Raw genomic sequence first — 14,404 nt, forward strand, 5'->3', positions numbered from 1 at the left:
CAAGACTAGCCCCACAGTAACTATCATTACCTTCCATAACCAATCCCACTACGATTCCACGTATTCATCTGGATTGCTTTGACTATGGGCTTTTCCTCAGTTTAACATGAACACTACTTCCCTTTACTACCACACATCAAGAGAGTAAACCAATCATGCTGCCCAGATGAGAATTGTGACGTAGAACTAAATTCCTCCCCCGTTCCTCACAGGGCAATCTCAGGAAAGTTCTACCTTGACACCACTTGTAAACAAGCAGCGGAGGCGGTTCTGTGTCAGCAGGCTTAATCCAGGGTGGGAACAGGCGGCGCTTGTCGGCTTCATACCACAGGTACTGGTCCAGGTAGGCATCAGTTATCTTCTCCAGGGGCTCAACGTCATATACCGGAACGAGGTGGCTATAGAGATCCATGAACTCAATGCCCACCTGTGGGACAAGGAGGCTGGTTCACACCAATCCACCAATCACCTGAGGCAACTGCTACCTTTGGTAGAACCAAAAAGAAAACTTGGGAGGCCTCACTCACCTCTTTGAAGGCTCTCTGTGTGAGGAGGTGACGCTTGATGCGGGACAGCGCCTCGTGGGGGTTATCATAGGCCTGCTCGATCAGACCTAGCTCCTCCCTCTGAGACTGGTTCAACCGAGACTTCACACTGACAAAAGCAATGGGAAGGGTGAATGGGAAAACTAGGAGGAAATAAAACCAGAAAAGACTGGGGCTACACCTTCTTTCTTTGGACTCTGAGGATGATGCCATTCCCTGCTGTCACCTTCCCAAGCAGGAACCTATCTACCCTACTACTCACCTATAAGCTTCCTTGAGCCGCTCCAATGCCAAGATGAGCAACTTGGTGTCATGCTTATAGGAGAGTGGGGGGAATGGGATGGGTGAGAACCTGCGGCTTTCCAACCAATGCACCGTGGTGGTATATACTGCCACTGCTTCCTCCGCTGTGATGTAAGGCCCATCCTGCAAGGTGGACATGCAATTAGCCTCCCGCTACAGCCCGATCCCCCCACAAGGTTCAGTCACAACTCTACAGCCCTCCCTCCGGCCCACTCCCCCACCACTCACACCCAGCCCAGCCCACTTTGCCCAACCTTCAGGTAGTTGTGCTGCCGCTCCTGTTCTGCCTTCAGATAGAGCCGGGTGAGGCGGCCCAGATTCTTTTTACAAACAGTCTTGTCCACAGTGGCCCCTCGGCGGATCCGTTCTCGGTTGTAGTGGGCAGTGTTGGTCCACCAGTCAGCCTTGGCCTTCACATATCGAAGGATCATATTCTCTATGGGCGTCGGCAGCCCAGGGACCTAAAAGTCCAAAAAGCACAATCAAGCCAGGATCAAGCCAGGTACTGTGGCGCACACCTGTAGTCCCGGCTACTCAGGAGGCTAAGGAGGATCGGTTGAGCTCAGGAGCTTGAGGCCAGCCTAAGCAACACGGTGAGCCCACTCTCTAAAAGTGAAAAGAAAAGAGATGGGAGCCAGATAGCCCCCTAATGATTCCCGAGTGGTAATCCTAACCTAAAGACGGATGTTTACGCCTCCAAGAGACACGCACCTTCCAGGGAATGTTGGCTTTCCAGCAGCGCCAGGCTTCACTGAGGTGCTGCAGGATTGTCCGGGCCTTGTTCTGCTTGATCCCCTCAGGCATCATGTCCAGAATATCATGCATCACAGCTGCCCGCAGCTCAAGGTCAAAATGTGATTCCACTCGCTGCTTTGTTACTGTCTTTGCCACCCCCTTTGAGTGTCGACCTGGAAGTAGAGTGTCCCAAGGGGATTACAAGGAAGATTCCTTGCTTTCAGTAAGAGTCTCTACCTTCATGCTCCTTACTCATTATGGTTATTAATAAAATTAGGTATTAATAAAGCGTCCCTGTGCCCAGCATACGCAAAAAGACGAGCTACTTTAAACATTCACAACTATGCTTCTGAGGAATTTCCACTCCTGCAAATGCATGACTGCCTCTCAAGGCCCCAGAAGGAAGCCCAAGAAATAGAATACTAGGTCAGACTCATTTGAGAACTGGACCTAAAGGCAATCCGGTAGGAAGAGTGCTCATAGAAGAGCAGGGAACAGACTCAAACGGGGCAGGTACCTTTAAAGCAATAACAGGAGAAGCTGGACACAAAGAAAACCACTCACCTTCAAACTGCCGGGCCAGGAGGTTGCCCAGCCATCGCTCCAACAAAGGGGTAATGCCACGCATGAAAAACAGCCAGACTCGCCAACCGGCAGCCCAGAAGCCACAGCCAGGACCCTTCCCTACAGGGCCCTATGATCCCAAGCAGAAATTAACAACACAAGTTAGCAATGCATTTAAACAACAAGAGAAACCTGGGCAGAGGTGGGACACGTATGTATAATATACATATAGAGGAATATATGTATGGCAGTAAAGGGGTAAAAAGAAAAAAAACTCTGGGGCCTCAACATCTAAAACAAAAGGGTAAATGAGAAACCTTAAGGCAAAAACCAGGAACTAAGATCGCCCATGTGAATTTAAAGGAGCAGCAAGGACACACTCATAGCTGCTCTCCAAATAGGTCCCTGGAAAGAGCCCTGTCTAAATGTATAAATGAAAAAAGATCCAAGAAAGTTAAGTCCAGTGAGGCTGGGTACGGTGGCTCACGCTGGTAATCCCAGTACTTTGGGAGGCCGAGGAGTGTGGATCACCTGAGGTCAGGAGTTCAAGACCAGCCTGGCCAATACAGTGAAACCCTGTCTCTACTGAAAATTCAAAAACTAGCCAGGCATGGTGGTGCACGCCTGTAGTCTCAGCTACTTGGGAGGCTGAAGCAGGAGAATCACTTCAACCCGGGAGGCGGAGGCTGTGGTGAGCCAAGATCGTGCCATTCTACTCCAGCTGGGGCAACAGAGCAAGACTCAGTCTCAAAAAAAAAAAAAAAAAAAAAAAATAGCCGGGCATGGTGGCGGGCACCTGTAATCCCTGCTACTGGGGAGGCTGAGGCAGGAGAATTGCTTGAACTCAGGAGGCGGAGATTGCAGTGAGCCGAGATCATGCCGTTGCACTCCAGCCCAAGAGACAAGAGTAAGATTCTGTCTCAAAAAAAAAAAGTCAGTAAAGTCAGGGTCTCACCGTGTTGAAACGATAATAGATGAGATGCTTCAGGTCCTTGCACATGCGAATCTGTCGCATCAGCTTGTATTTGTATCGATACATGCCCGTCAACTGCCCAACATGGGCAAATATATACTGCAATCCATCTGCCAGCTGCAATACAATTGCCCCATCAGACCTGGAGCTTAAACCAGCTCCGCGGTTAGCACAGGCTTCCTCCAGCCTCCCCACCCAGGCAGGGGTTGGGAATACCTAACCTCACCTGGAAGGCATCCACATTGCCCAGCCGATACTGCACGTGACTATCCACCACCAGCTTAGTCAAACGCAGCACTTCCCGACATAGGTGGAAAGCATTCCCAAAACGAGATTTCTTTCTTTCCTGGAGAAGATGCAAAAAACAGAAAGAACATGAATGAGCAATGGACCCAACTGGATGTATGCCTTCATCAGTAGCCAGAGCAAAACAGCTGTCTGTCCTTAAAGCCCAGGAGGCCCCTAGGGTCCAATGCAGGCACCTTGGTGGTGAGCGTTTTCACAGGCTTGAGGTTGAAGTTGTAGTCCAGGTGCAGGTAGTTGAGGTTTTTGCGGTGAATGAGAAGGTTGAGCATGTTGTAGCCCTGGCGGCAAACCTGGAGCCCAACCTCCACCCAGTCCAGCTTTGTGGACTGAAAGAATTTGGTGGCTTTGAAGGAGCGGAACAGATACCTGAGGTGGGAACATGGAGAGTAAGAGTCAGCCTACTGATATCTCTGAAACAGAAGTCTGCGCAGGGGCCCTGGGGCACCTTACCTCTTCTTTTGAGCCTTAGGGGGCCGATGCTTCAGGGCATTCAGCACATAGTACTTAAGCAGTTTCTGGTAGGAGACCCTCACTTTCACAGGCTGCCCGGCAGGACAATGCTCCCGATACCTGGAAAAATAAGCCCACCAGAGTTTGGCCATCTCTTCTTCCAGCCACTCTGCTAAACGCTGCAAGCCTTGGGTTGTCTACCATTTTTATGCAAAAAAAAAAAAAAGAATTTAAAAAAAAGGCTACATGCCCACCTAGTTGGAGTCTTTTCTCCTATACATCTACTACCATTCCCCCTGCCACAGGGAAAAACCTTACCAGTTCTTGACAAGGGGTATGTCCAGGGCCCGACGGGTGCGACCAGAGCGTAGGTTGAAGGGCCGCGGGGCCCAGAGCAGGGCAATGCCATTGGCTGTATTGTCTGTATAGAGGGGTGTGTCCTTCAGGAAGGGCTCCACAAACTCCGGGAGCTCAAATTCCTCATCATCATCCGGCAATGGTTCCTGGCTCTGAAAAAGGAATCCCTCTAAGGGTTTAGCTCCTGCTGAACTAGGCACAGACTTAAGATGAGGGAAATTCTCTGGGGCCAAGCACAAAGCCTGTATCTGCTATGCAAACCGGGCTGTCTGACAAAAGCAGCCCTGAAGTGCCAGCACAAAGCAAACCAAGACAGCAAAGAACAAGACAGGGAAAGCAAGCGTCACTTCTCACACCTCAACTGGCTCACCACCAGAAAGCCTCCCAACGGAGCCCCAACATCACAGGAAGTCAACATTGCAATCATCTCCCACCCAAGCTCCAAACACTGGGCTTGGACACAACGGAACACAGATGAGCATCAAAAACATTATGGTAAGCTTAAGAAGCCAGTCACTGAAGACTACATAGTGTACAATTCTATTTCATTCTATTATATGAAATGTGTAAAATAGCCAAATCTATAGACAGAAAGTAGATTAGTGGTTGCGTAAGGAAGTTGGGGAGAAATGGCGAATAATTGCTAACGGTTTCTTTCTCAAGTAATAAAAATATTCTCAAATTGCATGTCGTGACAATTGGGATGACTCTGAGAATAAGCTAAAAACCATCAAATTACACACTTTAAATGGGTAACTTGTATGGTATGTTAACTACATCTCAATATAAAGACTAAAACAAACAAACACAATAGGGACAGACCAGGACAGATTATCTAGAGCACCCAAGAAGAGAACCATAAAGTCCAGAAGGATAATCACAGAAACCAGGATTATAGCAATGACATGTTTTAAGGCAAATGCTGAATTCTCATATTTGCTTATAGCTCAAGGGGAACACTTAGCAAGACGGAAAACACATCTCCCTCCACCTGAGTGTTTAGTAACATCAGCCAACCTCAGACATTTCTCCTAGAAGAGCTGAGGGAAGGTGTCCCTTCCCTTCCTCACCTTGACTGAGTGCCTATGGGAGATTGGGTTGATCAAAGGGTCAAAGTAGAAAGCTGGCAAATCAGGATCCTCAGTTTTGATGAATACAACATTGGGAGTATGATACCTAAAATGAAAGTAAGAGTCAGCCAAAGTTTTCCCGCCCTGGCCCAATCTAAACAGCAGCCTTCTCCTCTCCAAACTTTCTGTTCCAGGTCTCTTACCAGGTGAGGTGGACATGGTGTGGAAGATTGTTGTACAAGTAAGGAAAAGCAATCTTGTATTCAGTGCGGATAGGCTGCCGGATGATAATCTTGTTAATATCGTTGAATTCATTCCAGTCTTCATCCCTAGAGTACAACATCAAGAATAAGCAGACTTTTCTTTTTTTTTTTTTTTTTTTTTGAGACAGGGTCTTACTCTACCACCCAAGCTGGAATGCAATGGCATGATCATCGTTCACTGCAGCTGCGACCTCCTGGGCTCAAACAATCCTCCCACAGCTCAGCTTCCCAAGTAACTGAGACTACAATAAGCTGCGAGTGTCACCACACCCAGCTAAATTTTTTGGTAAAGATAGGGTTTTGCCATTTTGCCCAGGTTGGTCTCAAACTTCTGGGCTCAAGCAATCCTCCTGCCTCAGCTTCCCAATGTGCTGAGATTACAGTGTGAGCCACTGCACCTGGCGCAAACAGACTAATTTGGAAGTTATATCAGGACTTTAAGGATCAAGATTACATTTTATTCAACTCAAAATGTCTAAAATCCCTAATCTCTCCAACTCACTGTAGGTTGATGTCTCGAACAAGAGGTTCAAATTTGGGGCCTCCAGGAATGGCCATATTGAGTGCCTTGGACGTAAAGAAAGCCTTCAAATCAAACAGGTAGAAGTAGTTGTCATCCACCAAGTCTGTCAGGAGCTGATTAGCCAGGCGGTAGAGAGTCGACATCATCGGTAGTGTGAACTGCCAGCGCTGGTAAGTGGAGCCATTCACATACCTAGGTAAAAAATGAAAGGCCCACTTCAAGTAAGCAGCTAGACAAACCCATACCACCTACTGATCTCCCAGGACTCCTTCTGCGTTTCCAGAACTCCTCCCAGGAGTAGTATCTCCATCTATCACTCACTTCCTGCTGTCCCTCAATGGCTGGTGGTCATAGAACCAATCCAACACAGGGGCATCCTCCTCAGGGTCCAGCTCTAGCTGAATGGCCTCCAGTGGCTCAACATCTAGGATGTTGTCAGCATAGTCCAAGGGCGGCTCCTCATCATCGAAAGGGGGAAAACGCATCCTCTTGAAATGCCTCCTATCTCTTTTTTCTCGGCGCATCATAATCCACATTGACCTGGAAGAGAAGAACATCACACAAGCATTTCTACCCACTGCCTCCCAACCACCACCACTGCTCCCACCACATTTCAGCCTTTCTCACCCCCACTGGGAGATGTAGACAGGTTCAATGACCCAGGGAATCTCATTGACGAAGGAAATGGCTCCAGTGATGTGGTACAGCACAGGCACATCCCGAATCTGCTCCCAAGGCATAGGCATGTTCTCCAGGAGTTTGAGGACTGCGTGGGGCATGTACTTTAGGGCACTGGCACATTAGAAAAAGAGAAGGCTATTAGAAATGACGAGGTGTTCTGCTACCTGTCCCATGCAGAGAAGCCACATGTTCATGTTCCACAGTAAATCCTACCTTACAATCCAAACTCCCAAACTTAGCCCACAGGCCCTTCCTAACCAGAAACCCTGCCTCTCCCTCTCCAACTTCACCTTGCACCACTCTTCTTAAACGTCATAATCCCACAATGCTGGTATCAGCTCTTCTAAATCAACAGCTATCCCTCTGGAGACAGCTTTGCGGCTGTCTCACATCCTATTCCCTCCACATCTTCTCATAAATCATAATAAAGTATTCACCATACTTCACTGTCACCAGTTGTCTCATGTCTGTCAGGCCACTAGACTGCACACTGTAGAAAAGCGGAGATTGTTACCCTCTGCTCACTACTATATCCCTAGCAGCCAGCACAGTTCTCAAAGTATTTTTTGAAATAAACAAAACTTCCAGTTCATTACATAGCAAACATTTTTATGTCCAAATAGAACAGGAATCTGCTAAGACATCTGTACCTGTACTCGCCCAGTTTAGAGCCACAGAAAAAACAGGAGTACGGAAACCTCTGAAATTAAATACCCCAAACACAGAATTCAGGTCCCTGAGGAGTGACAGGCTGCCACTATGCACAGTATCCCACTCTGGACTTCAACCAGCTCAACCACAGGGACATCTTATTTTTTATTTTTTATTTTTTTGAGACGGTGTCTCGTACTTTCGCCCAGGCCAGAGTGCAGTGGCGTGATCTCGGCTGACTGCAAGCTCCGTCTCCCAGGTTCACGCCATTCTCCTGCCTCAGCCTCCCGAGTAGCTGGGACTACAGGCGCCCGCCACCACGCCTGGCTAATTTTTTGTATTTTTAGTAGAGACGGGGTTTCACCGTGTTAGCCAGGATGGTCTCGATCTCCTGACCTCATGATCCACCCGCCTCAGCCTCCCAAAGTGCTGGGATTACAGGCGTGAGCCACCACACCTGGCCAGGGACATCTTATATACCATCAACAGGACAAATTAAAGCACCAGTCTTAGATCGGGAAGAGAGGGGAAACAGACTGCATAAGTGGAAGATGTAGAAATTACCAGAGACTCCTACCGGTTTTCTTCTTTCTCTTATATCCACCAACATGAGCTGTGAAAAGCATCAATCCAAGACTGTGGGACAGGGAGAAGGGAAAAGGGCCAAATTCCAAATGAAATTATTTCACCATGTTCCTTACCCCAAGTAAACCCTTTTGTCATGGCGGAACTTCCTGTTGGTCATGTCTCCATGGTCTCGAATGATCTTCCTGACATGTTCTGGGGGCATGTCTTCCTTCTGGGCATCCACAAACCCAAACTTCCGCTTTTCTGCATAGCGCTTGGCCTGCAATTGCTGCCATTTTCGAGCTGCAAAGGCACCTCAGTTTAAATGCCTGCACACCCTCAGCCTAATCCTCTTCACCTCTTGTCCTAGTGTAAGCTCCTGTCAGTGAGTGTGAGGGAGGAGCAGGCAACCAGCAGGAAGAAGCACCCCTTGCCAATTCCCTTACCATTTTACTCTATTTTTCCCTTCATCACATTTATCACTAACTGACTTTTTTTTTTCTTTGAGACGTTGTTTCGCTGTGTCTCCCAGGCTGGAGTGCAATGGTGTGATGTCGGCTCACTGCAACCTCCGCCTCCCGGGTTCAAGCCATTCTCCGGCCTCAGCCTCCCCAGTAGCTGGGATTACAGACAGGCGCCACCACACAAGACTCATTTTTGTATTTTTCGTAGAGACGAGGTTTCACTGTGTTGGCCAGGCTGGTCTCGAACTCCTGACCTCAGGTGATCCGCCCGCCTGGGCCTCCCAAAGTGCTGGGATTACAAGCGTGAGCCACCGCGCCTGGCCTGACATTTCTATTACAGAGCCTCAAGGTTTTGTTATTGTCTATCTCTCCCGCTGTAATTTAAACCCCGTAAGGACAGGAATTTTGTCTCCATCACTACTGTACCCCCGCTGGATCAGCGCTTGCAAATAATACGCGCTTAAAATGACTTGATGAAAAATTAAATGGGGATAACAAGGGAGCTGACACCTCAGGAGCTGCCCAAACGGGGAGGGTCCCCACCCGCCCCGCCTCCGGCCCGCGCGCCGCTCCACACTCTCGCCTCACCTTTCTCCTGCAGCTTCTCTTCCGACATATAGTCCGGTAGCGGGGCTAGAGGGCCAGGCACCGGGTTACCCGGCCCTCGATAAGGAAATACTCCGGCCATATCCGGAGAATCTGGGGAGCGGCGGGATAGAAAAATTCACTAACCACAGGCCCGGGCCCACAAGAAGCGCAGCAGAAAGGCGTCCGGGGACCCCGGCCTGCAGTGCCGCCACACAGTGCCTCCAGCCCCGCCCGGCCTAACCCCTTCGGTCACTCGGCCCGACCCGACCACGCCTCCCGCAGCCCGGCCTTAAACGCCTGCCACGCACCCCACAGCCCCTCACACAGGAGGCAGCTTTCACCGCAGCGCAATGGCGGCCAGCCTCCGTCCGCTTCGCGTTCCCAGCGCCGGGAAGTGCGCAACCCGAGTTCAGCAGTTGATCCAATCGGCGCCGAGGTGCTCAGATAGATTAGTGAGAGGACCAATTAGAGTTGCACACTGCGCCGAGGAGGCGGGCCCATAGGCGGAAAGGCTTTGAACTCAAGGGGGTGTGGTCTGGGTGAAGCCCCGCCTCCTCCGTTTCCGAGGCTGTTTCTGGGGCCTCTGACAGACCTCAGCGTGTGATGGGCTCTCACATCACTGTGAGAGACCGAAGTCTGCAGGGTTTGAATAAATTTGCCAAGATTGCGCATTGTACGATGTCTGTTGTCATCAATGGGTACATGCAATGCAATGCAGTACTAGCTCCAGGACAGTCATTTGTTCATGCATTCATTCATTTAACCATCATTGTCTACCGAGGACGAGGGATAAAGCAGGAAAAAAGACAACCAGTAGCGTTCACAGGGGAGCAGAAAGGCAGACAAGAATCAAGACCTTGGCCGGGCGCGGTGGCTCACGCCTGGGATCGCAGCACTTTGGGAGGCCGAGGCCGGCGGATCACTTCAAGCCAGGAGTTCGAGGCCAGCCTGGCCAACATGGTGAAACCCCGTCTCTACTAAAAATACAAAAATTAGCTGGGCGTGGTGGCGCGCACCTGTAGTCCCAGCTACTCGGGAGGCTGAGTCAGCAGAATCGCTTGAACCCGGGAGGGGGAGTTTGCAGTGAGCCGAGATCGCGCCACTGCACTCCAGCCTGGGCGACAGAGCAAGACTCTGTCTCGGGGGAAAAAAAAAGTCTGAAATTCCCACCAAGTTTATTGTGGAGGATGCAGAGGAATTGTAACCCATACAGCCCCTGAATCTAGTTGAGAATTTACAAATCAAAGTGAAATAATTAGGAAAAAATTCAAAGGATGTCAATGTGCTTTCAGAACGGTAAAAATTTAAAAACAATTCCTTTTGTTTTTTTGAGACAGGGTCTCACTCTGTTGCCCAGACTGGAGTGCAATGGCGCGATCTCAATTCACCACAACCTCCACCTCCCAGGCTCAAGCAATTCTCCTGCCTCATCCTCCAGAGTAGCTGGATTACAGGCATTTGCCACTACTGCCGGCTAATTTTTGTATTTTTAGTAGAGACAGGGTTTCACTATGTTGGCCAGGCTGGTCTCAAACTCCTGACCTTACGAAATCCTCCTGCCTCAGCCCTCCCAAAGTGCTGGGATTACAGGCGTGAGCCACCATGCCCGGCCTAAAATCTATTTTTTAATGCAATGGGGAGTTTCGGCAAGGGCTGGGTGTTCTAAAGGTCCCTACAGTCAAAAAAGACAGAGGAGAATTGTTAAAGATTTGATGGAGATGGATGGATGTGAAGATTTCATTAAGGTAAATGGAGAGGAAGGAAAAAGGTCATCCCAGGTGGTGGAACTACTAGAAAGAGTTAAGAAAGAAGCTAGGCACCATGACTCATACCAGTAATCCTAGCACGTTGGGAGGCAGAGGCAAGAGGATTGGTTAAGTCCATGAGTTTAAGACCTGCCTGGGCAACATACTGAGACCCTCATCTCTACAAATAATAAAAATATTAACTAGGCATAGTGGTACGTGCCTGTAGTCCCAGCTACTCAGGAGGCTGAGGTGAGAGGATCATGATGGCACCACTGCGCTCCAGCCTGGGTGACAGAGCGAGGCTTGTTTCAAAGAAAAAAAGTGGGGGTTTTGGTTTGTTTTTTGTTTTTTGAGGCAGAGTCTCGCTCTGTTGCCCAGGCTGGAGTGCGGTGTCACAATCTCGGCTCACTGCAACCTCTGCCTCCAGGATTCAAGCAATTCTCCTGCCTCAGCCTACTGAGTAGCTGGGATTACAGGTATGCGCCACAACACCCGGCTAATTTTGTATTTTTAGTAGAGATGGCGTTTCTCCATGTTGGTCAGGCTGGTCTCGAACTCCCGACCTTAGGTGATCAGCCTGCTTCGGCCTCCGAAAGTCCTGGGATTACAGGTGTGAGCCACCGTGCCCAGTCTATTTTTGTATTTTTAATAGAGATGTGTTCTCACCATGTTGGCCAGGATGATCTTGAACTACTGAGCTCAAGTAATCTGCCCACCTCAGCCTCCCAAATTGCTGGGATTTCAGGCGTGAGCCACCGTGCCAGGCCAAAAAAGGTTTAGAAATAGAAACTAACATGGCATGCTCTGAAAATAGGCATCAGATCAATCTGGCTGTGCTAGAAGGTCCAACATCATCATTATCATCTTCATCATCATCATCATCATGGTAGTGAAGTCATTATCACCTGTGTAAGGTTTACTATGTGCCAGACATTGCTCTAAGCCCTGGTGAAATCCTACTATGGTCTGTAGTTTCATTAAGAGTATTGTGGCTGGGCGCGGTGGCTCACGCCTGTAATCCCAGCACTTTGGGAGGCCGAGGGGGGTGGATCACGAGGTCAGGAGATCGAGACCACCCTGGCTAACACGGTGAAACCCTGTCTCTACTAAAAATACAAAAAATTAGCCGGGCATGGTGGCACGCACCTGTGCTTCAAGCTACTTGAGAGGCTAAGGCAGGAGAATCGCTTGAACCCGGGGGTGGAGGTTGCAGTGAGCTGAGGTAGAGCCACTGCACTCCAGCCTGGGCAACAGAGCAAGACTTCGTCTCAAAAAAGAAAAAAAGAGTATGGTACCAATGTCAATTTCCTGGTCTGATTGTTGCACTATGGTTGTATAAGAAGTTCTGGGGGGTGGCCGGGTGCAGTGGTTCACACCTGTAATCCCAGCACTTTGGGAGGCCGAGGCGGGTGGATCACGAGGTCAGGAGATCGAAACCATCCTGGCTAACACGGTGAAACACCATCTCTACTAAACATACAAAAAAATTAGCCGGGCGTGGTGGCGGGCGCCTGTAGTCCCAGCTACTCGGGAGGCTGAGGCAGGAGAATGGCGTGAACCTGGGAGGCAGAGGTTGCAGTGAGCTGAGATCGGGCCACTGCACTCCAGTCTGGGTGACAGAGCAAGAGACTCTGTCTCAAAAAAAAAAAAAAAAAAAAAAAGTTCTGGGGGATGGGCAGGGGGCGGGTGTGGTGGCTCACACCTGTAATCCCAGCACTTTGAGAGGCTGAGGCAGGTGGATCATCTGAGGTCAGGAATTCGAGACCAGCCTAGCCAACATGGTGAAAGCCTGTCTCTATTAAAATACAAAAATTAGTGGGGCATGGTGGCACATGCCTATAATCCTAGTTACTTGAGAGGCTGAGACATAAGAATCGCTTGCACCTGGAGGTGGAGGTTGCAGTGAGCCGAGATCATGCTATTGCACTCCAGCCTGGGTGACCGAGTGAGACTCTTGCTCAAAAATAAAATAAAATAAAAAGTTCTCAAGCTACGTGAAGGGTACACAAGAACTCTCTGTACTATTTTCAAAACAGCATTATTGAGATAGAATTTGCACTCCATGGCCGCCATGCTGGCTGATGCCTGTCATCCCAGCACATTGGGAAGTCGAGGTGGGCAGATCACCTGAGCTCAGGAGTTCGAGACCAGCCAAGCAACATGGTGAAACTCCGTCTCTACTAAAAATACAAAAATTAGCGGGGCATGGTGGCACATGCCTGTAATCCCAGCTACTTTGGAGGCTGAGACATAAGAATCGCTTGCACCTGGAGGTGGAGGGTGCAGTGAGCTGAGATTGCGCCATTGCACTCCAGCCTGGGCAACAAGAGCAAAACTCTGCCTCAAAAAAAAAAAAAAAAAATTGCAATCCATAAAGTTCACTTGTTTTCATGTGTATAATTCAATGATTGTTAATTAATTTTAATTTTAATGATTCAAAATTAGTATATTTACAGACTTGTGCAGTTACCACTATTTAGTTCCAGAACATTCCCAGCATCCCCCAAAGAAATCTTTTACACATTCACTCCCCCATTTCCTCCTACCTCCTATACCTCAGCCCTAGGCAACTACTATTCTGTTTTCCATCTCTATAGATTCACCTGTTCTCAACATTTTATATAAACGGTATGATAGAATAATGATTTTTTTTGTATGTGGTTGTCTGCTTTTACTTGGCATAATGGTTTTGTTGTTGATGTTGTTGTTGTTATTTGTTTTTTAGAGATGAAGGTCTCACTCTGTCATCCAGGCTCAAGTACATTGGTGCTATCATAGCTCACTATAACCTCAAACTCCTGGGCTCAAAGGGTCCTCCCACTTCAGCCTCTAGAATAGCTAGGACTGCAGGTGCACGTCACTAAGCCCGGCCAGCATGATGTTTTATGATGTTTTTGAGGTTCATACTTGTTATATTGTTATAGCATGTGTATCGTCTTTGGATAAACATGTATTCAGATCCTTTACCCATTCTTTTTTTTTTTTTTTTTTTTGAGATGGAGTCTCGCCCTGTCGCCTAGGCTGGAGTGCAGTGGCGTGATCTCAGCTCACTGCAAGCTCCACCTCCCAGGTTCACGCCATTCTTCTGCTTCAGCCTCCGGAGTAGCTGGGACTACAGGCGCCCACCACCATGCCCGGCTAAATTTTTTTTGTATTTTTAGTAGAGACGGGGTTTCACCGTGTTAGCCAGGATGGTCTCGATCTCCTGACCTCATGATCTGCCCGCCTAGGCCTCCCAAAGTGCTGGGATTACAGGCATGAGCCACCGCGTGTGGTCTTTTTTTTTTTTTTTGAAATGGAGTTTCGCCCTGTCGCCCAGGCTGGAGTGAGTGCATGGAGTGCAATGGCACAATCTCGGCTCACTGCAACCTCCGCCTTCTGGGTTCAAGCGATTCTCCTGCCTCAGCCTCCCAAGCAGCTGGGATTACAGGTTCCTGCCATCACGAGCCCAGCTATTTTTTGTCTTTTTAATAGAAATTGGGTTTCACCATGTTGGCCAGGCTGGTCTCGAACTCCTGACGTTGTGATTTGTCCGCCTTGGCCTCCCAAAGTGCTGGAATTACAGATGTGGGCCACGGCGCCTGGACTTTTTTTTTTTTTTTTTGAGATGGAGTCT

General features: G+C 48.9%; 1 protein-coding gene across 1 annotated transcript in view; it reads right to left on the reverse strand.

Annotated features, from left to right (window-relative positions):
- PRPF8 (pre-mRNA processing factor 8) overlaps window positions 1–9,485 on the reverse strand; it is a 34,443-nt gene extending 24,958 nt beyond the window's left edge. The window contains exons 1-19 of the mRNA XM_002826810.4: window positions 9,349–9,485; window positions 9,041–9,151; window positions 8,123–8,291; window positions 6,717–6,881; window positions 6,411–6,629; window positions 6,069–6,281; window positions 5,507–5,632; window positions 5,304–5,409; window positions 4,195–4,385; window positions 3,877–3,996; window positions 3,603–3,792; window positions 3,347–3,466; window positions 3,103–3,237; window positions 2,148–2,277; window positions 1,560–1,756; window positions 1,103–1,309; window positions 808–971; window positions 528–654; window positions 235–427 (exon numbers count right to left, since the gene is read on the reverse strand). Of these exons, the coding sequence (XP_002826856.1) occupies window positions 235–427; window positions 528–654; window positions 808–971; window positions 1,103–1,309; window positions 1,560–1,756; window positions 2,148–2,277; window positions 3,103–3,237; window positions 3,347–3,466; window positions 3,603–3,792; window positions 3,877–3,996; window positions 4,195–4,385; window positions 5,304–5,409; window positions 5,507–5,632; window positions 6,069–6,281; window positions 6,411–6,629; window positions 6,717–6,881; window positions 8,123–8,291; window positions 9,041–9,140 (2,872 nt within the window). The 5' untranslated portion in view covers window positions 9,141–9,151; window positions 9,349–9,485. The remainder of the gene's footprint in view (window positions 1–234; window positions 428–527; window positions 655–807; window positions 972–1,102; window positions 1,310–1,559; window positions 1,757–2,147; window positions 2,278–3,102; window positions 3,238–3,346; window positions 3,467–3,602; window positions 3,793–3,876; window positions 3,997–4,194; window positions 4,386–5,303; window positions 5,410–5,506; window positions 5,633–6,068; window positions 6,282–6,410; window positions 6,630–6,716; window positions 6,882–8,122; window positions 8,292–9,040; window positions 9,152–9,348) is intronic.
- Between the last annotated feature and the right edge of the window lie 4,919 nt (window positions 9,486–14,404).

The sequence above is a fragment of the Pongo abelii genome, chromosome 19, assembly GCF_028885655.2.
Source record: "Pongo abelii isolate AG06213 chromosome 19, NHGRI_mPonAbe1-v2.0_pri, whole genome shotgun sequence".
Lineage (NCBI taxonomy): Eukaryota > Metazoa > Chordata > Mammalia > Primates > Hominidae > Pongo > Pongo abelii.